This window comes from Triticum aestivum, chromosome 6A (genome assembly GCF_018294505.1).
Source record: "Triticum aestivum cultivar Chinese Spring chromosome 6A, IWGSC CS RefSeq v2.1, whole genome shotgun sequence".
NCBI lineage: Eukaryota > Viridiplantae > Streptophyta > Magnoliopsida > Poales > Poaceae > Triticum > Triticum aestivum.
In genome coordinates this window covers 87,612,866-87,633,989 of record NC_057809.1, presented here as the reverse complement: position 1 = coordinate 87,633,989, position 21,124 = coordinate 87,612,866, and the positions used below count along the sequence as shown (strand labels likewise).

The following is a 21,124-nucleotide window of genomic DNA, read 5'->3' as shown; positions in this document are numbered from 1 at the left end:
AAAAAGCATGCTCCCTGGTCCTTATGTCACTACTATGGAAGGTCTGGGAAGCATGTAATGATATGTTGTTTAGGAGTGTTGATCAATGTTCTGTAATAACCCTTAGGCCCTTATTGCTGATTTGGATCTTTGGTCACACCGTCTCATGGAGACAAGTGACAAGGAGGACGTCTTCTCGTGGCGTTCCTACCTCTTTGCACGCTACATCTTGCCTATGTAATTCTGTACTTACTGCTTCGGCGGCCTTTGAGTAATATATTCAGGTGGGGAGCTCCCCCCTGTGATTCTCAACAACAACAAAATGCAGCGTAGTATTTATTTGGGTCAGATAAGTATAGTTCTTTAGTTTATTTAGATCTGACTTGCCAGATCTCGGAAATCAACATAAGAAAATAAGGGAAGTTATGAACACTAACAAATCCATGTTGTAAGGATGAAGGTCATGCACCCTATCCAATCTAACACTCCTGTAACCCAACGCTTCAACACCGAATGGTTGCCGGCGTCATACCGCTACAACAATGACGCCCGCCGCCAGACCGCGCGGCCTCACCACAAGGTCAATCCAGCAATTTCTCGCGCCGCCGAGTCAACCTGACAATCAGTCTTTATAGGCTCCCGCAGTGCTGGTTCTCGCCGTGGTGGCCTCCTTCTCCATGATGTGTGTGTGTGGGGGGGGGGGGGGGGGGCAGTAATCACACTGTGTCTGGTCGTTGGACATTGGCCCGAACTTGGACATGGACACCCTACGCGAGTACTTGGGTCTGTGCCACGTAATTGCGGTAGTGGAGCTTGACCCGGACACTCCAAACAGACTATGCTGCGCCTGTGAAAGAGAAGGTGAGTTCTTAGTGAGATCGGCGTACGCGGGAAAGTTTGTGGGTAGGGAGATTAATCCATCTACGGTGTTCACGTGGAAATCTAGAGTACCATTGTAGTGCTGTTTCTTGATCTGGTTGGCGTTGAAGAACCGATGCTGGACCACCGATCGGCTGGCGAGACGAGGTTTGCCACACCAGGACTCTTGCCCCTTCTGCAACCAGTGCGATGAAATGATTAGCCACCTACTATCGGGATGTGTGTTTGCAAGAAAGGTCTGGCGTAAGGTATGTCAAGCTCTTGGCAGGTGCTGGACGATGTCATCAAAAGGCTTGGCGCCATGCTTCAGCAGCTCACACATCAGGTCGGCCTCATTGGTGATACACACTTGAAACCAACGTTTTGCATTAGTCAAAAGACCATAGAAAGAATCAAAGAAAATACCCTATGGTTCTACCCAAAACAACAACTAATGCTCACAGTTTAAGACTTCCAGGGTAACCATTGTTTTAAAAGCAACAGATCACGAACTCAGGTTCATGGTGTATTGCTAGATATGTTGCTTGTCAACTTGCAAAAAAATTCAACATATATTGGCCATGAAATGTGTCAGATGGACAAGGATTTCAACTACGATAAAACAGAAGTGTGGAGCCAAAGACGGGAAACCTTGAAACATGCAATTAACTCTTACAACTACTCCCTCCGTTCCAAAATAGATGACTCAACTTTGAATTAACTTTAGTACAAAGCTAGTACAAAGTTGGTTCATCTATTTTGGAACGGAGGGAGTAGCAGTTACCAAAATTTGTTGCGTAGCTGCCAAAATACAAACACCATCCGGGAAGTAGTATTTTCAAGATTACATGAGAGACGAGATGGATTGCCCTAAACTTGTGACGAGTGAGTATACGTCACCATGATAACAGGACAGTGGGATGAAAAAAGTTATTTCAGCACCCCCACTCCCACCCTCACCCTTTCTCATTTGACATTATTTTCTTAATAGCAGAAATCAGCACACATTCGGCCACTAGCATTCAGAGAGGAATACCACTCCAGTGGTACAATACATAAAAAATATATTTATTTGGTTAGTTCAGGCAAGGGAAGGCACATATAGATGATAATATAAGGTGTTTATTTAAGGAGGGCACATACCAACATGGCAGCGGAGGCAGCAACAGAATTTTCCTAAGTGCAGTTCATAAGGCCCAAGGCACACATGCATATCTCTATGCACTGATCGACTAAGTAATCATCACTGGGATCAGCGCCACACCCATTCAGCAACTCATGCAACAGGTCAGCCACCTTGGCAATACACTTGAAAATCATTGTTTTGCATTAGTATGATGACCATTAAAAATCCAAGCAAAACAACCAGTATGACATCTAACTCGTCAAAGCGAATTTGGGTGCCAATTTAACCTTTATATACAACAACAACAACAAAGCCTTTAGTCCCAAGCAAGTTGGGGTAGGCTAGAGGTGAAACCCATAAGATCTCGCAACCAACTCATGGCTCTGGCACATGGATAGCAAGCTTCCACGCACCCCTGTCCATAGCTAGCTCTTTGTCGATACTCCAATCCTTCAGGTCTCTCTTAACGGACTCCTCCCATGTCAAAATCGGTCGACCCCGCCCTCTCTTGACATTCTCCGCACGCTTTAGCCGTCCGCTATGCACTGGAGCTTCTGGAGGCCTGCGCTGAATATGCCCAAACCATCTCAAACGATGTTGGACAAGCTTCTCCTCAATTGGTGCTACCCCAACTCTATCTCGTATATCATCATTCCGGACTCGATCCTTCCTCGTGTGGCCACACATCCATCTCAACATACGCATCTCCGCCACACCTAACTGTTGAACATGTCGTCTTTTAGTCGGCCAACACTCCGCGCCATACAACATTGCGGGTCGAACCGCCGTCCTGTAGAACTTGCCTTTTAGCTTTTGTGGCACTCTCTTGTCACAGAGAATGCCAGAAGCTTGGCGCCACTTCATCCATCCGGCTTTGATTCGATGGTTCACATCTTCATCAATACCCCCATCCTCCTGCAATATTGACCCCAAATACCGAAAGGTGTCCTTCCGAGGTACCACCTGGCCATCAAGGCTAACCTCCTCCTCCTCACAGCTAGTAGTACTGAAACCGCACATCATGTACTCGGTTTTAGTTCTACTAAGCCTAAACCCTTTCGATTCCAAGGTTTGTCTCCATAACTCTAACTTCCTATTTACCCCCGTCCGACTATCGTCAACTAGCACCACATCATCCGCAAAGAGCATACACCATGGGATATCTCCTTGTATACCCCTTGTGACCTCATCCGTCACCAATGCAAAAAGATAAGGGCTCAAAGTTGACCCCTGATGCAGTCCTATCTTAATCGGGAAGTCATCGGTGTCGACATCACTTGTTCGAACACTTGTCACAACATTATTGTACATGTCCTTGATGAGGGTAATGTACTTTGCTAGGACTTTGTGTTTCTCCAAGGCCCACCACATGACATTCCACGGTATCTTATCATAGGCCTTCTCCAAGTCAATGAACACCATATGCAAGTCCTTCTTATGCTCCCTATATCTCTCCATAAGTTGTCGTACCAAGAAAATGGCTTCCATGGTCGACCTCCCAGGCATGAAACCAAACTGATTTTTGGTCACGCTTGTCATTCTTCTTAAGCGGTGCTCAATGACTCTCTCCCATAGCTTCATTGTATGGCTCATCAGCTTAATTCCACGGTAATTAGTACAACTCTGAACATCTCCCTTGTTCTTGAAGATTGGTACTAATATACTCCGTCTCCATTCTTCTGGCATCTTGTTTGCCCGAAAAATGAGGTTGAAAAGCTTGGTTAGCCATACTATCGCTATGTCCCCGAGACCTTTTCACACCTCAATGGGGATACAATCAGGGCCCATCGCCTTGCCTCCTTTCATCCTTTTTAAAGCCTCCTTCACCTCAGACTCCTGGATGCGCCGCACAAAACGCATGCTGGTCTCATCAAAGGAGGCATGGTTTTCAATTTAACCTTTATATATAAACAAAAAACCGCCAAGTACCTCCTATCATGGTTTTCACTTTCAGTGAGATTTCAATGAAATTTACTGAATTTCATTCATTTCAGCAGACACTGAAATATTTACGTTTCAGCCAAAATATTTCAGCAATTTTAGTAGTATACTGGAGTTCGAATATTTTTCAAAATATTTTTTGAAAAATTCAAATATTTAATTGAATTCAAGTGAATATTTCGGCCCTTTGGCCGAAATGCAAATTGAAATCACTGGATTTTCGGTGATTCCGGTTGGTGCTGAAATTTTCTGAAAACTGAAATTGAAAACCATGCCTCCTCTATAATGTACCCAAATATCTCAAGTATTAGTTTAATTAAGGTCTATGCACCATGTTGGATAGTGCCAGTCCAACCTACCCACATGAATCACAAAGGAAACAATAAGAATTGACGAACCAGGATAGATTTACTGTCTTGCAGCTACTCCCTACTCCAACACAGTAAACAAATACTTTAGCAATGTTTTGACTAAAATGAAACCAGATAGGATGTTTTCCCTCTTTCCACTGAAGCTAGTTGTCTGTGTCAGTAACATTAGGTAATTAGGATGCAGAGAAAGGACCACATAACATTTCATGGTCAAATGCAAGCAAAAAAGTTTGGGGCATTGCTGCCAGGTGAGGAACTTACAAATAAAGCAGCTTTGGAAACATCAGAAATGCTGCAAAGTGCGTGTGCACGCTTGTGGATCAGGCAACTCAGGATGATTGCTTTCCTCGTCGGTAAGATCATCGGCTTTTGAGATTTCGTCCGGTACGTCCACTCAGACACAAGTTGCTTTTCCTTGCTGATACACTGCTTCAAACCATCAGACAATCATCAAAATTTACGTTAGCATACAACACAGCCCAAGTAAAAATTAAAAGGAGCAGGATGTGATTGGTGGTTTGGTAAACGGGTTGCCAGAGAGGGGGGGGGGGGGGGGGGGGGTTACTTACAGTCTCAGTGAGAGCAGCCATGCTTGCAACTGCGGCAATGTTGCGACGGTTATACTCCTCAAGGTAGGTGCTATATAGTCAGAGCACAAAATGGAACGATCTTTTGCTAGCAGTCTGTCCCATCCCCATAATTTCTCCAAGAAAACTTTCAGACAAGTAGAAATCATCGTCAGATACGGTGGCATAAACTTGATTTATGTTTGTCGAACAGATGAAAAAATAACAAGGAAGGAAATAAAATAATCACTACAATAGCAAGCAAGGAGAGTGAAGGTGGAAGGAATGCTAAACTTCAATTACCATGGTACTTGACAATACTTGACGGCGGCCTCTCCTTCCTGTATCTACCGTCCTTCTTATCCTCCTCCATCTCCTTGATCATACTAGTAAAATAGTTCGTATCTGCCTCTTCTTTCCTGCGCTTGGCCTCCATCTGCTTCTTCGAGAAGTCGTCCAAACGCCTGCGCTTGGCCTCCATCTACTTCCCCGTGTCGTCCAAACGCAAGGAGCGCTCTGATCGTGCCTCGGCTTCAAAGTTCCCGCAGAGATGACCCCGGTCTGACTGATCTAGGGTTTCCTTCCCGTGGACAGGGATGGAAAAGGATGGGGAGGAAGAAGAGGCAGATACGGACTACAGTATTTTACTTGATCGGCCACGGCCGTCGGATGCTATTAAACAGACAAGATCGAATACGTTTGCGTCCCTGATTTTACTTTCGCCGGCGATTAGTCTGCTTTCTTGCGCCGGCCGGCCTAATTAAGCAGAGGAGGAGGAGGGATTCGAACAGGGGCAGATCCAGTAAGGTCGATCCAAATAGTGCAGTGCAGCCGGATCATCAAGAAGCCTAGTTGTTGGTCCGATCAGCCATGACAAAGAAAAGACGTCGTCCCAGACGTCGCAATGTAAGTACTGTTATTACTGTTGTGCCTGATTGGTATTTGTACATACGTACTTCACACGAAAGGAAAGGTTCTTCCTAAAAGGGCCGATTATCCGTTGTTCCAGGTAAACGCAGCACAGCAAGCAACTCGCAACAAAGACGCCGCCGGCAGTGCGGAAGAAGACGGAGACAGGCTTAGCGAGCTGCCCAACGACCTTCTGCTCAACATTCTGGAGAGGGCGGACACGCTGGACGCAGTAAGGGCCTGCGTCCTCTCGAGGCGAATGATGAAGCTCATCACCATGCTCTCGCGGTTCTTCCTGAGCTGCAGTTCCGTTCCAGGCCACCATGACAGTGCTCGTATTTTCGACCCCGCTGAATTTTTCAGAATCAACAGTGCCATGGCTCATGTGACGGATAACATCTTGCGCACAAGGAGCCCGGAGATCACCATCAGCAAGCTCCAAATCAGATTCATCCTGACGCAACGTGATTCTTACATGATTGGCGAATCCGTCGCCCGCGCCATGGCAACGCAGAGTTTCAGATCTTGACAGAGAAGGCTTATTTGGAGTGCTCTCCTGCCGATCTTCTCGACCATGCCAAGAAGTTCAATGGTTTTCTCGGTGCTTGCCCGGATGCGTTCGCTGGCCTCAGGCGCCTGCGTCTGCGCAACATGAGGTTTGCTGAACCGGACATACCCAATATCCTCAGCGCTTGCAAGCTCTTGGAGTCTTTGCATCTGACCCACTGCGACTCGGGGAAGAATTCCGTGCTGCGGGTAGAACATGATCAGCTTACTGAGCTCAAGGTCGAGGTTGGGAAATTTGAGATAGTTGAGCTGGCATGTCTACCAAAACTCCAACAGGTGAGCTATAACAATTGGTTCAACTCTCATAAAGATCCCCTGTATTTTGGTTTTGTACCACAGCTTTCAAAGTTGTGGCTTGCTAAAACGGGCCGCCGATCGACTAGGACTCTTCAGTTAAGCCAGCTCCTTGGTAATGTTCCTTCCATAAGCGATCTGCATCTGGATTTTCAAAGTGAAAAGGTACTGATTAATCATTTGAATTATATATATGTAAATGACAATAGTAGCTTAAGTTGGTCTTCTCCGCCGATTGAGAATGTGATTTATGCAACTTGCACTCACAGTTTGTAAATTGTTTCTTGTTTCCCAGATTTGGGTTCTGCCAGAAAGCCCGAAGCTGCTCAAGCCTGTGCTCAACAAACTACAGCGTTTCAATCTGGATAATCTTCCTGAAGGATGTGATTTAGCTTGGACAATGTTTATTCTTGAAGCTGCACCGTCCCTAAAAGAGATGTGCATCACGGTATGGGAACATTGGTGCAATAGGGTGATGAGAAACAAAGAGTATCAGGAGAGAAATGGTTACTGTGAAAAGGCAGACATGGAGTGGAAGCCACATGCCCCTGATTTCAAGCACAAGAACCTGGTTAAGCTCACCATCTACGGCTTCCAAGCAGACGACATCTTTGTGCGATTCATCAGGTGTGTCATAAAACATGCAGTTAATATGGCAGAGATATCCCTGCATGACAGGAAGGTGTGTCTGCACTGTGGTGACTTGGATCCCAAGATGAAGTGCCCATCGAGATATCCATGGAACGCTGATGAGCACGTGCAGATCATTGAAGAATTGGGGATGTCTTTGCCTGCTATGGTTCACTTCCTGTCATAATTGGAAAAAAAAAATGCTGTTTGTAAGCCCTCTGAACTCAGTAATTTCAGTAGTTATTGCGCTTGTACTCTTGCTTCCTCTTAAATTGAAGCTATGTGAACTGTTGGCTAATGGAGGAAATATTTAGTAAATTTTCTGAGTATTCTGGCATTTGTGAATGCTTCCTTTAGGATAAGTTCATAGATACGCGGCTCCGTTTAGAGGTTAGAACCAAGTGCCCTTGATGTGTTGGAACAAGCTGACATGGTCACCTGTCTTTATGCGTACCAGTGTGGAAATAATAGTGGGGTAATGCATTGCGTTCTTAAGTAAATGGTAAGGGAAAGCAACATGGTTGCCTTCTTACAAAAGAAACCTACTAGTAGATTTTGTGTTTTGGAATATGGAGCCTCAGGTCGGGCAGATTATTACAGCAGCTATTCTTTAAATATCCAAACTTAACTGAAGCAAAAGCTAGAAAACCTCGCCATACAGCAAGATGAAAACTATCGTGGCCACGTAGTTGTTATAGCAATAGCTCAAATCACTAGTGTCATTGCTCTGTACGTCAAAGATAACACATATAGCCAGGAGGATCCACAAAGCATAATTTGTTTGGGAACTCAACGCTAGTGTCATTGAAACTTGTTTGTGATAGATTGGTGGTGTTTATCTGTAGCCAAGTGATCTAGGTATAATTTCAAGAGTTCTGACTGGGGCACTCATTTGCCTACAGAATCATGAGCGTGGGCAAATTCAAGTGAACCTGCATCACCTGGGCAACCACCAGTTCTACGTCGCCAAGCTCTTCAGGATGACGACCCGCCGCCAAGGCGGGGGCTGCTGCGGCTGCCGCTGCTGCAATGATCCCAAGGAGAAGTGTTTCGCAACGCTCACCGGCATGGAGGTTGCGGGCGACGACCACGCCGGCAAATGGCATCACATGATGAAGCACAGATCTCTCCAGGACTACTTGGGTGAACACTTCTCTGGGTTGTTACTGGCTTGAGAATTTGGAAATTTATCACTGTCTATTTTTTTGAGTTTGATCACTGTCGACTAAGGTTGGTTAAGAATGGTCAGTTTTGGAGACTATGCTAACTCAAACCTCTCCTGTACTTTGAAACAGAGAGAATGTTAATGATTAATTGAAATTCGTTTTTGTTGTGTATAGTTTTTCTTTCCAAATTTCATCTCTTTGGTTTTCCACATATGTGTAAAGTAACAAGAGCATGTAGAGGATTCTGATGGAGCAAGAATAAATGCACACATTCATGTAGTGCCAAGGCAAGCAAATGCAGCAATGTATGGATAGATAAATAAAATGCACAAACATAGAAGTGACAAAATTAAGAGTGAAAAGGGAAACATACAAGCCAAGAAGGGTGAAAATTGAGAACCTGAGAAAAATGGCATAAATGTAGTAGAAGTGTAGAACAGTTCGGCTGGGAGTCTACCATTCTATCAAAATCTAAAGCACCTGCTAAGTGTGTTCATGCAATTTGGAAATCTAAAGCAACCTTATTACCTTTAATGGGCTCCACTGCAGTGACTTGGAGGCGTTTGTATTGATGACAGTTCAGGGTTAACCTAATCCTTCTTACTGGTTCAGCCAACATCTCATTTCTTGTGCAAACAGGCAACAAGCACACACACACAACTTTTTGGAATGCTCAAGGTCCTGACGACACGATTTTCAGTACTGACAAAATATAAATAGCACCAGTAACATCTTTACATACTGCCCAATTTAACTTAGAAAAAAAACATACTACCCCACTGGAAACTGTTTCCTGAGTTGTACCAGCTGCCAGCACAGGGCCACTGTTAAAAAGGTTTGGACAAAACAACACAAGGCTTGAAACAACTTTTATCACTGGTTCAACACACCAATTTAGTCTTCACCGGACCAGTAGGGATCAAAGGCCCTAGGTGATACACACACAAGATGATAGACTGCACAAAATTGAAAACAAAACATCAGTTTGATTTTATGATTGATACCTTCATTAATTCAATAGGAATTTCTGGTTGACTGGACAGGATTATTTTTTTTGAAACAGAGAGAACTAACGTAACATGAATGTATTTATCAGAGAACATAGATCAGGAGGTTAGCTGAAACTTTTGTTTAATTATCCAAGTACATAGACTTCCAAGTGTACCATTGACAGACCTCAATACTAAAAAGACTCAGCTTTCAGTTAAGAGTTGCGGCTGACATGTTGGTTTGCCCAGTTTTATTATGCGAGAACAAGAGATTCTCTGATAAGCAAATTGGTCACAAATTCCATACAAAACTAAAACAGTCAACAATAGGAGATTCATATTAAAATGGAAGCCAGTAATAGGAGCATAAAAGCAAAGCAGAGAGCAACTGATGTACAAAAGCAAGGAGTATGAAGCATGAAGAACACCAATAAGTTAGCTTACAACCTTCTGGCCTTGGGATCTTCTTGAAACTGATGTTCTCAGTAAGTACACCATTTCTAGTCATGATCTTCACAATTTGGTTGACCTTATCCTTGACCCTTAGTTTCTCTTCACATTCAATGCTGACTTCCTGAAGATGCACACATGAAAATGATTGCTCTATTCGAACATGTTTTCTTTCACCTCGGGCTGCACTTAACAAATTCTGCAGGACACAAGCCATTTTAGTAAGATCAATAAAATACACATGATCTATTCATTAGTAGAGTGGTCCAGAGAATCTACCCAGTCGCTACGAAGCTGGAGAGTGAGCTTTTCAAGAACTGGCGTGTGCTGCAGAATGCGAACTAGTGCATGCAGGTCAGTAGCCCTGCACCACATGTCGAGTAAAAGAGTCTTCAATCTGCCAAATATGGGGCAACATTCCAAATCCCTTTTGTAGATATACTGGACAAATTGCACAAGTACAAGAAATCAGAAATTCAAGTTTTCAAGATTTTAAAGGAAAATAATTGAGTTTACTAGAAACTCTGGGCAGATATTTTAAATTCACAAATAAAAAGAAAGATCACAGAATTACACCTCAAGTCTCTAAACTATCCAATTTGTATAATCATGCATCCATTTAATTAAACCCAATGATCTAAAGGTGCACTTCAATAAAAATAATTAGTTGAGGGATCGTATCAAGAAAACAACACTATAAGGGCTTGACTGGACAAAGTACTACAACAGTTAGTGCCTTAAAAGTGTAGTTTTGACATGCAATGAGAAGTGTTCATAACCCATTATGTCTAAGTTTTTCTGCATCTAAACATGGATATAAGAAATTGACAAGTACTCAGCCTAACATTTCAAAACTGCAATGCTGTAAGAAAATGCAGGTATAATCAGCAGTGTAAGATAATTTATCCTAATCAACAGAAACTAATAAAAATGTATGTCATTAGAAACTAATTAAAGGAAGTACCAGGTTATTTAAGTATGCGTTTATGCATGTCTAACAATCAATAGAGATATTGGTTTATAAGAGAAACTGTGGGTTGCAAATGACAGGAAAAGAAGATACAGAAGAAGTGAAAGCAAAGCATACCACTTCAGGTTGATCTTTCAACTCCAAATTTACAGCATTGGACAAAGTATTCAAAAGGACACTATGATAACTCCCAGCAGGATAACCATGACAACCTTCACAGCTTGGATCACCACCACAACCCCGACACTTATCATTGCATCGACCAGAAAGGTCAAGGGACGCTGTATCAAGCAATGGCATGCTTTCAAGCAAAGGAGTCTTGCCTCCACTGTCATGCAGACGCAGTGAAACAAGACTGGGTGCAGAAATACAAACACGATACGCCTCAGGGAAGTTGCATTCAGTAAGCCACAAACGCTTTAGCGATGGAAACGACATCTTGCGCACCCAAAGGCCACAGTGCTGCATCTTCAGTTCTTCTAACATTGGACAGCTTGAAAAATCAACAAAATCCTTTTCCACCAGAACATGATGAACTTCCAGGCTCCTCAGGTGCTGGGAGATGAGAGGCACGATGAGCTCAGTTTCCGCTCCCACATCATCACCAATGATTTTGAGAACCTGAACCTTGCACAATAGAGCATATTGGATCCACGAATCAAAGTATATGTTTGGCAAGGGTTCATCAGGTTCACCAGCATAATCATCACTGGTTGGATAGGCTTGGATCTCGCAGCTGACAAGAGGTAAATGGCCACGGAGGGAAATGAGATGGTTCACAAACTTGTCGAAATCCTCGGCGCTGGTGAACCTCTTCTTGTTGGGACCTAGGAGGCGCAGGACAGGTATGTGCTTCCAGAGGTATCGCCACCGGCGGGCCAGCACAGATGTCTGCACGGCCTCATGCACCGGCAACAAGGAGAGCACATGGTGGAGGAGCACATCTGGGAGTTCACTGATGCGGTCCTCACTGGTCACCACAGCCTTCTTCCGCATTCCTTCAAACTGGTTGCGGTTGCGGGCAGCACAGCGGTTCTGCAGGAGCCAGAAAATAATGAGCAGGGACCAAGAGAGAGAGAGAGAGAGATGAGAGAAAATATGTGGAATTAGGGTCGCATCACCTCAACTCGACGGTCGGTTGCTACTTTGCTCCAGCCACCAACAGCAGTGAGAGAGCAAGATGACTCAGTGGTTGACTCCATTTGCCTATCAACAGCAGCAAACCATTGTTACAATAAGAGATTAACATGTCCAAAGGATTCCCAGTTCCTAGTGGAGTAATGCATTACAAAGTCTTCAACATGAGTCAAGTAAGAATAAAAAGATTCAAACATATTCTACACACAAATTCTTCAAACATGTTCTCCATGGACCAACTAAGCACATAGCTGACGTGGAGTTACTGACATGGTGCACTCCAGTGCTTAGCAAGAAGATAGCTACGGCTGGTCAGCTTCATTGGATGCATATGCCCGCTTAATACTTCGTCACTTCTCACATGGTTCAAATATGTAATGATTTTTGTGAGCAAGATGGCAGGAGAAAGTAATGATGCGATAGGAGAACATGGTACACACAGTCTGCTAGATCAAAACCAGATGCATCTGCATGGTTTATCATTTCGTACGAGCAATAAGTAATAACTGGCACAGATCGGCATCGTGTATCATTTGGTAATCTAGCTATTACTACTTGATGTTGCTAGCACAGCACAATGAACAGTCAACTAATGGTGGATGGAACGAACAATTCAGTCAGCACGGATCGACAGTGGCATCTAGTACAGATGAGACGATGTTGGTTAGGCAGGCACGAGCCAAAATGAATGCAACACAACCAGCGGTTACGTTCTGATGCAGTGCTAATTTCTCTTCTCGTTAGCAGAATTTGATCAGTGGCATCTAATCCATAGTGGATTAATAACCACATCTACGGTTACTCTAACATGATCGACAGTGCCATCTATAAACAGCCATGGAATGGAGGATTGCTCAGATCCTCACCGCGGGTTCGGTGTAGAGCTGCCGCCGGGGGTAAGGTGAACCCAGTAGCTCGGCAGCATCGGGACGCGACGCGGAGGCGGCGGCGCTAGGGCTTGACGATCCGCCCTTACCGCTGCCGGTGCGGGCTTCTCCCGGTGAGACATGCTCCCGGGGGGCCGCCGGCGGCGTGGACCGAGGAGGTTCTGGGGGCTGCAGGGAGGCGAGCGGCGAGGAGGGGAGGCGAAGGGGGAGGCGCCTGGGGATTTAAGGTGGCCAGCGAGCCGCAGGTCGCGGGAGGTTTGGGCCGGGGGCGCGGGATTTGGCGGGGAAGGGGACGAATCGCGCGCGCGGGAGCGGGGAAATTTGGGGGAGGCAGGAAGAAGCGCACGGGACCGCGATGTCTGTCAATTAACTCGCCGCCTGGTGGTGGTTACGAAGCGCACGGGCTTTGGTCCTTCGTGGGCTTCTCGTGGCCCGTGCGCCGCCGTCTCACTAGAGCAACTTCAACGAGCCGATTTAAATGGACGGTGTTTTTGTCTGCTTTTTGTCTGTTTGGGTCAGCGGTCCGCTCGCCGTCTGTCCTCTTTTAGTTTTGGGTCGGCAGTACGCCCAACGGGCCGACCCATTTTATGACCGCGTGCGCGTTTTAGATTATGTCAGCTAGCGCTCCAACGCGCGGGAAAGGTTCGCGCGCGCGGGGGAAAGCGGCCTAGTGTGCAGGAATGGTTTGCGCGCGCCGCGGTCGGCGCTCGTTATAAGAAGGCGCTCCCTCCAGACTCTGCCCCGCTCGTTGTCCGCCGCCCACTCGTCTCGCCTCTGCGCCACCATGTTGATCCGCCGCCTGGGCGCTTCGAATTTTCGCGGAGTCCGCAAGCGCCGCTCCAGCGCCTTCTCCTCCGAGATCTGGTTTCGCGAGAAACGTCTCATCCTCGGCACCTTCGACACCGCAAAGGAGGCGGCCCGCGCGCACGACGCAGCGGCGTGGCGCCTCCCTGAGGCCTCGTCGGGATATGAATTTTCCTGACGTGTCGAGCCAGCGGGCGCAGGATCTGATGCCTCTCCCGCGGCTTTTCACCGACGAGGATCGTCGTGTCCACCGGAGGCGGCAGCGTCGCCTCGCCATCGCCGAGATGGACGTGGAAGCCATGGTGGTGTGGCGCGAACGCTTCCCGCGGGACATCGTCGACGAGCGCCAGTTCTACAAGCAAAGGAGGTTGGAGAGGGACGCGAGGAGGACAGAGCAAGCCGCCTATCGGGAGGACAAGTGTTCGCGAAAGCAGGTCGTTCAATTGAAACTAAAGCTACGAGAAACGTCGGGTTGGGACTTTAAAGACGAGCAGCATGCTGCCGCCTACATTCAGACGTCGGAGGAGGACATTACCAAGTCGGAGTCAGAAAGTGACGAGTAGTGGTCTTTTCTTTTATCTGTGTACGCTAAAACTATCTATGTATCCATTTTATCGGAAAAAATGGCCGGCGGCGTCGGCGACGAACACTACTAGGGAAAAGGCTAGCAGCAACGCGGTTTTTAGGTGTATCAGTAGCGCGGTGACCGGCGCTACTAATAAGGCGTTACAGCTAACACGTAGCAGTAGCGCGTGCTCACCAGCGCTACTGCTATACAAGTGTAGCAGCAGCGCGCTTAACGGAAGTTCGCTGCTGATAATAGCTATAGCGCGCTTCTCCTGTGCGCGCTACTGCTACTACCGCGCTGCTGCTAACTGTTCTCCACTCGGTACTGCTAATTTTAGTAGTTTTTTGTTTTTTGGCATATTTGTTTTGTATTTGAACAGACTTTATAGAAGAATCTTTAGCACATACAAATGTCTGCGAGACCACAAATGTAATCATAGCATATATATACAAATAGTCTCATCATAATCATCATCCAACACAAAAGTGGTATCTTGTCATCATCTTGAAAATAGCGATACATGCAAGTCTCGAAGAGCTATCACTATGAGTGAGAGCGGAACTATGCAGTACATGAGGTGGCGGTTACGAGTCCTCTCTCGCGCTAGCGTGAACCTCAAGTAACTAGCTTCTCCTTCTTGTCTACTTTTGAAGCCTTTATGGCTGGCGCCCGAGAACCCATTCACTTGCGCCTGACACTCATGCCACTCGTTGTACACCCCCGGAACCTTCCCTTTGTACACGACATAGCACTTCCATCTCGCCATCAAGAAACTAGGTACCTATTAGAGATGCATGTTCATGAAGAGGATGTACAATCTTCCGTAAGTGTCGGATTTTCCTCCAGAATCTTGGACAGGGGTTCGTCAGCCTCAATAGCTCGTTTCACCCTCCCTTTCCAGGAGGCCAAATCATTGCTAAACATGCCCATGCCATGATTGTTAATCTTTTTCATCTTCAGATCATCCCACGGTTGTTCTATGTTATCATCCCGGTCGGGGAACTTGAATCTCTTGTGCATCTTCGTTAGGAGCAATTGCGTCAAATGTTCTTGACTCCTTAGGTCATCGTCGTTGATGCTCGCGCATTCCCGTAGGATGCATCCTAATTGGTTCCCATAGCACTTGCGAGGTTCTTCCGGCTCTAATGGCTCAAACTTGCCAGGTGTCATCTTTGTGATCACAAGTCGTCCAATCCCTAGTTTGTTAGGTTTTCGTATCCTTTGCTTCTTATGCTTCCTCTTTTCGGTAGCGGCATCGGCGCCCGTACCTTCCCCGCCGGTCTCGGCGCCGCCATCGGTGCCGGCGCCGTCGGTGTCGATGTCGGCGTCAGTACCATCATCGAGGCCGACCTGCAAACCTTGCTTACCAGTCAAATAGTCGAGGTACTCTTGTTCACCCTCATAATCCATCTCGTCTGCATCTTGGTCAGTAGGCTTAGTTTCTTCATTGTTCGACATGTTTCCTATGATTAAGTGTCCTCGTTTATTTCTAAAATTATGAATAAATGAGAAATGACATAAAAAAGAAATCTATGTGCCAGCACTCGATATGCCAACTATGTAGCACAAATCATGCCTTTATTCACGGCAAAATTTGGCATGACCTTTGCTAAAAAAATGGACATATCGAGCGCTTGATATTCACCGGAACGGAAATGAATCAACATTCTGGCGTAACATAGGCCACTCGGATCATTTACCAAAATTGAACCAAAACACCACATGTCCAAATGACATGTTCAAATTCCAAACATGACATATCCACATATCACATGTCCAGTTCAAATTTGCATATAAATTTAGCCTACCTAAATTTTCTTTAACAAGGGATGTTGATTTGGACAATTGCTAAATTCATAACTAAATAGATAACCTAATTAACCTACTGCCCTAACTAAAACCTAAGTAAATTAACCAAAGAACCCTAGCTAGCAGAGAGAGGGGAGTTTACAGAGGGTGCAGGGGCGAGGAGGCAGGCCCGACGACAGCCGAGGTTGGGAGGGGAGGAAGCAGAGGAGGGAGGCGAGGGCCGACGGGTCGGGGGCAAGCGCGCCGGGGTCGGGGGCGAGGGCCGGGTCGGGGGTGAGCGCCGGGGCGCGGCGGTGCGACGGGGGAGAGAGTGGGGATTTGGGGGAAAAAGAGGCGGGATGAAGTAGGGAGAGTGAGAATTTTGGGTTAAGTGGACGTAGCAGTAGCGCGTTTAGACAAAACGCGCTGCTACTACCTTCACTAGCTGTAGCGTGTTTAGACAAAACGCGCTGCTACTACCTTCACTAGCTGTAGCGGTTTAGATAAAACACGCTGCTACTACCTTCACTAGTTGTAGCGGTTTTATAAGGAAATCGCTACTGCTAGCTTGACTGTAGTTGTTTTATAAGGAAATCGCTACTACTAGCTTGACTGTAGATGTTTCTCCCACTTTTATTTCCCGAGAGCAGTGAACGAAGGGAAGGCGATATATATTGCATCATTTGACGGTTAAATATGTATACAAAATAGGAACATATATATTACATCATTGGACACATGCATAATAATGGCTAAGTGTGTGTGTGTGTGTGTATATATATACATACATAAATATTATTCTGATCATGGGATCAGAATACTATTCTGATCACAACCTGACCTGCCCTGCTAGTATTACGTTGAACTTCCCTGTGAACTAGGTTGAACTTCGGCCAACATTGCCTAAATGGGCTTGCGATATACCGTTGGAAAACTATGGACACCAATATCATGACCCAACTTAAATTTTTGGCAAAATAAAAGCGGTTTAAGAGTAGTTTTGAAAACCATTTTTTCTTCGCACAAAAAACATGAATCGTATTTTTGATCATATTTCTAAACCGTTTATCGGAATGAGGCATATAATATGGCGTTGGAAAGCTGCTGCAAAACCGCTCCTTCCACATGTTGAAAGTTTTCTCTAATTCCCTGTGGTTAAAGAATAATTTGAAAAAATGTAAAATTTCGTAAACCAAACAGCTGAGTTCGTTTTTTCGATGTCATTTCTAAACGGCTAATCCAATGGAGGCGTATGATACGGCATTGGAAAGCTTATGAAAATGCGCTACTTTTTCATCTTGAAAGTTTTTTTTCTAATTTTGAATTGTTTAAGAGTAATTTAGAAAATGGTCCAAGTCCTACTGAGTTCGTATTTTCGAGGTAATTTTTTAACCATGCATCCGAATGCAGCAAATGATATGGCGTTGGAAAGCTTGAACAAATGCGAAACTTTTTGGTATGTATTGTTTCTCCCGATTCTTTATAGTTTTAAGTCAGTTTCGAAAATGGCAAAAAACGTATTTTCGCCATAATTTCTACAAACTTTATCGGAATGGGGCAAATAATATACCACTGAAAAGCTACGGAAAATGCGAAACTTTTTCATGTTGATAGTTTTCTCTGATTCCTAGCCGTTTTCAAGTAATTTTGAAAACGGCGGGCTCATGCGTTCTGCCTTTATCGCAAAACAGATTCTTCGAAAATGCACCGCGTGAAGAACCTGAAATTCTCGGCGCGTGTACCTGAACTTCACTCTGTTTTTCACATGATTTTTTTGCTCGTAGGTCTCCATCCACTGCTCGTAACTCTCCATCCATTCACCGGAATTGAGCAGGTGATATACCAATGGAAAGCTGCTGTAAGCACGCAAGTTTCCTGTGTTGATCATCTTTTCATACTCGCGACGACTTTAAAAGTTTTTCATCTAAAATTCATTCAATGTAGTAGTTGAACTTCGTGCTGTTTTCACGTTGAACTTCTGTGACATGTTTTTCATTTGTAATTTTCTTATCCATTTCGTTAGTGCTACACAAATGATATTCTTTTTGCACAAACCTCTCTCACAATATTTTTTTAACTTTCTCCGACCGAGGACTTTGAACTTACACAAATGATTTTCCTGCCGTTTTGAAATAAATTAGAAAATGACGAGATCATGATTTCTGCCTTCATCGCGAATGGAAATGCACTGTGTGAAGTAGTTGAACTTCTCGGGCATGTCTGTTTGAACTTCAGTCTGTTTTTGACGTGCTGTTTTTTGCACTACATGAAGTAGTTGAACTTCTGGGGCATGTCTGTTTGAACTTCACTCTGTTTCACTTTATTGTAGTTTTCTTATATGAAACACACACCATGTAGTACGTGAACTTCCGGTTGTTATCACTTTTGAACTTCTCTCTAGTTTGAGAGAATTATAAAGCAACATATTTTTTATGTATTTGGACATCTAAATACACGGTGAATCTCTCTCACAAGAATTTTTTGAACTTTTCCTCGCCGAGCACTTGAACTTCTAGCAACCATTTTTTCGTGTATGAGTTGTTTTTAAAAGTGCAAAAATGGCCTTGTGTTTTTTATTTATTGAACAGGTAAATCCTAGGTTTTAATAAACTCCGAACTTCTCTGTTATTTCAATTTGAACTTCACCTTTTTATATTTTGAGTAAAAAATTGTATTTGATTTTTATACGGAAAAAATCAAACATGGAAATACAAGGTGAACCTCTCTCGCAAGAATTTTTGAACCTCCCCAAATAGAGCACTTGAACTTCTTTCAACAAACATTTTAAGCTTTTACATTTTAATAATTTTATTCTCACCTGAAATGCTAAAATTGTCGTTGTTTTCATCTTGAACTTCTATCACATTTTTGTGTATACGTCAAATACACACAATTGAAGGTCAGACGTCATTTTTTGCCGTTTTTTAAAACATGTAATTGGAGGTCGGACGTCCTGCAATATAAATTTTGAATCGCTCACGGAGGTGCATGTGAACTTCTTGCAACAAGTCTGAGTTTTTTATATATTTTGAACTTCTATGTTATTTTAAATTGAACTTCTTAGTCTTATTTTGTCGAAAAAATATGTTTTTAAATAAGCATCAAATATTTTTTAAATCGAACCTCATACTTTTATTTTCCCTAGAAATGGAAAGAATTTTGGATTTTCCATATACATCGATTTTTTATATCTTGATTTAAATTTAACTTCATGATTTTATTTCTTTGGTAGCAAGGAAATATATTTTTTATAAATACCGAACTGCTCTATTTTTCTAAATTGGACTTCTTGGTTTCCTAGTTTTGTAATAAGTATTAAACCGGTTTGTTATTTAAATTTGAAGTTCGAAAGTTTTTTTCTTTAGAAATGGAGAAATCCTTTTTATGAATTTCGAAATGTTCTATTTTAAGATTTTGAAATACCACGTTATTTTATCTTGAACTTCTTGTTTTCATTCTTTAATAAGCAAGAAATTTTGATTTTTTATAAACATCGTACTGCTCCATTTTTTAATCGAACTTCTAGGGTTTTTTCTAATGGAGAATATCCCGTTTTTATTTTTAAAATGAGATGCTTTTTTTTCATTCTACGTTCTTGGGTTTCTAATAAACTTTGAACTTCTTTGTGTTTTAAATTTGAACCCCAAGGTTTTTTCTTGAAACGGGGAAATACTTCTTTTTATAGTTTTTGGAATGATCATTTTTTTATTCAAAATTCTAGGTTTTTCACTCGTGTGCGCACATTTTTTAGAGAGAATAAAGTATGCGTACATTTTTGTGAAGTAAATAGCAAGAGAGAAAAATATAAGGATATGGTGTTGAGAGCAATCCTATTGCTTAGGCCAACACACGTCCAGCAATCCTACAAGCACACACACACGCACACACATGTCCTGTAACCACACAGGAGTTATGTGAACCATTGTGACGGCCGGTGTATAACTGTAGTACAACTTGGCGTACATTTGTAGTAGAAGTTTCATGGTCGCTGACATACAACTGTAGTAGAACGTAGCGTATAGACGTAGTAGAACTTCACCACCACCGGCGTTTAGTCGTAGTAGAACATATAGGTGTAGTAGAATGTCTTGTGGTGATAACAGGTGCAGGTGGCGCGACTTGCTACTGCAGAAGCAGTCAGCAGAAGGAGGGCTACTGACTCCGCAACGGAAGGCTTGCGCGTGCGGATTCAGATTTGCTTGCGCTGGATACTAAACGAAAGGATTCTTCCTGTGACCGCGGTGGTCCAGCGACGCGAGGTGAGTGGCATGGCGAAGGGAGTCAGAGCAGCTAATCAAACACCTGCCAGTTCAGATCAATAATTTTTTGTCACTTTAAAATTAAGAGTAGATAAGCAGCAAGACTAGCATATTTCCCCTTTTTGTTTGTTTGTAGAAGATGTACATTGGTATTGTTGTTTGAAAATGAACTCTGCTGATGTTTGAAGACTAACAAATCTAGTTGAGTATTCAACAAACCTGTCCATCCGCTTCAATAATTCATAGCATTGACCATACAAATTCAGAGTGCATTTAATAGTAGGAACGACATGACACCATCAACTGTTGACTAAATCTAACAGCCTACCATCAAATTATAAACAAGTGAGGTCGCGATGTAAAACATTGTTGATCTAGAATTCTTTTTTCACCTGCTAGTACCTTTTGCCTGCAGCTGCTTGTTGCTACTTGTTTGCCCGCCAAAACCAACACCCACGTGCCAAGAAATGTTGCTGCCGCCGGCCAAATTGTCAGCTGCACAGGTATGTTCGCTTGACAGTGCACCGGTTTCATTCGATAGACTGTCACTGGCTTTCCTTTAAGATGTCGCGGTCTACATCAACTATCCATTTGAGGAGAGGATTCACATATGTAGTGAAGAAACAGAAAATGGCGCCCGTCATGGATGGTGCGTTGGCGAGAATAGCATGGTTGCAGCGGGATCCGATGGACATTGCGCCTACGAGCTTACCTGGGCTTTGTCATTGAACGGCCTAGGCACCATGGTGGAAGAGCCCCACCGGGATGAGGCGATGCGGTGGCTGTGGAGCCTCACCGGGGGAAGTCAGGAAGAGCCGGAGGGTGGGAGACACAGTTGTGCGTTTCTGGCGCGCGGCACCTCGGG

General features: G+C 44.1%; 1 protein-coding gene across 2 annotated transcripts; it reads right to left on the bottom strand.

The window, feature by feature from the left end:
* Positions 1-292: 292 nt before the first annotated feature.
* LOC123132217 (MEIOTIC F-BOX protein MOF) lies at positions 293-13,177 on the bottom strand. 2 transcript variants are annotated; one of them, XM_044551991.1, is made up of 10 exons: positions 12,820-13,177; positions 11,938-12,022; positions 10,934-11,851; positions 10,126-10,287; positions 9,844-10,045; positions 5,145-6,755; positions 4,845-4,989; positions 4,537-4,701; positions 931-2,145; positions 293-826 (listed from the first exon to the last, which is right to left on the bottom strand). In XM_044551991.1, exons 1-6 carry the CDS (start codon positions 12,960-12,962, stop codon positions 6,697-6,699), a joined length of 1,569 nt encoding a protein of 522 aa, XP_044407926.1. In that variant the 5' UTR covers positions 12,963-13,177; the 3' UTR covers positions 293-826; positions 931-2,145; positions 4,537-4,701; positions 4,845-4,989; positions 5,145-6,696. The 2 variants fall into 2 exon arrangements, with proteins under 2 accessions (XP_044407926.1, XP_044407925.1); XM_044551990.1 differs by lacking the exons at positions 293-826; positions 931-2,145; positions 4,537-4,701; positions 4,845-4,989; positions 5,145-6,755 and adding an exon at positions 9,053-9,363 and having other exon boundaries at positions 12,820-13,176.
* Positions 13,178-21,124: the final 7,947 nt, after the last annotated feature.

Excerpts from the sequence above, each read along its gene's own strand:
- LOC123132217 (XM_044551990.1), bottom strand. The coding sequence starts at position 12,962 with ATGTCTCACCGGGAGAAGCCCGCACCGGCAGCGGTAAGGGCGGATCGT. Across the intron at positions 12,023-12,819 it reads AGCTCTACACCGAACCCGCG|GCAAATGGAGTCAACCACTG; the intron begins GTGAGGATCTGA and ends TGCTGTTGATAG. Across the intron at positions 11,852-11,937 it reads CAACCGACCGTCGAGTTGAG|AACCGCTGTGCTGCCCGCAA; the intron begins GTGATGCGACCC and ends TGGCTCCTGCAG.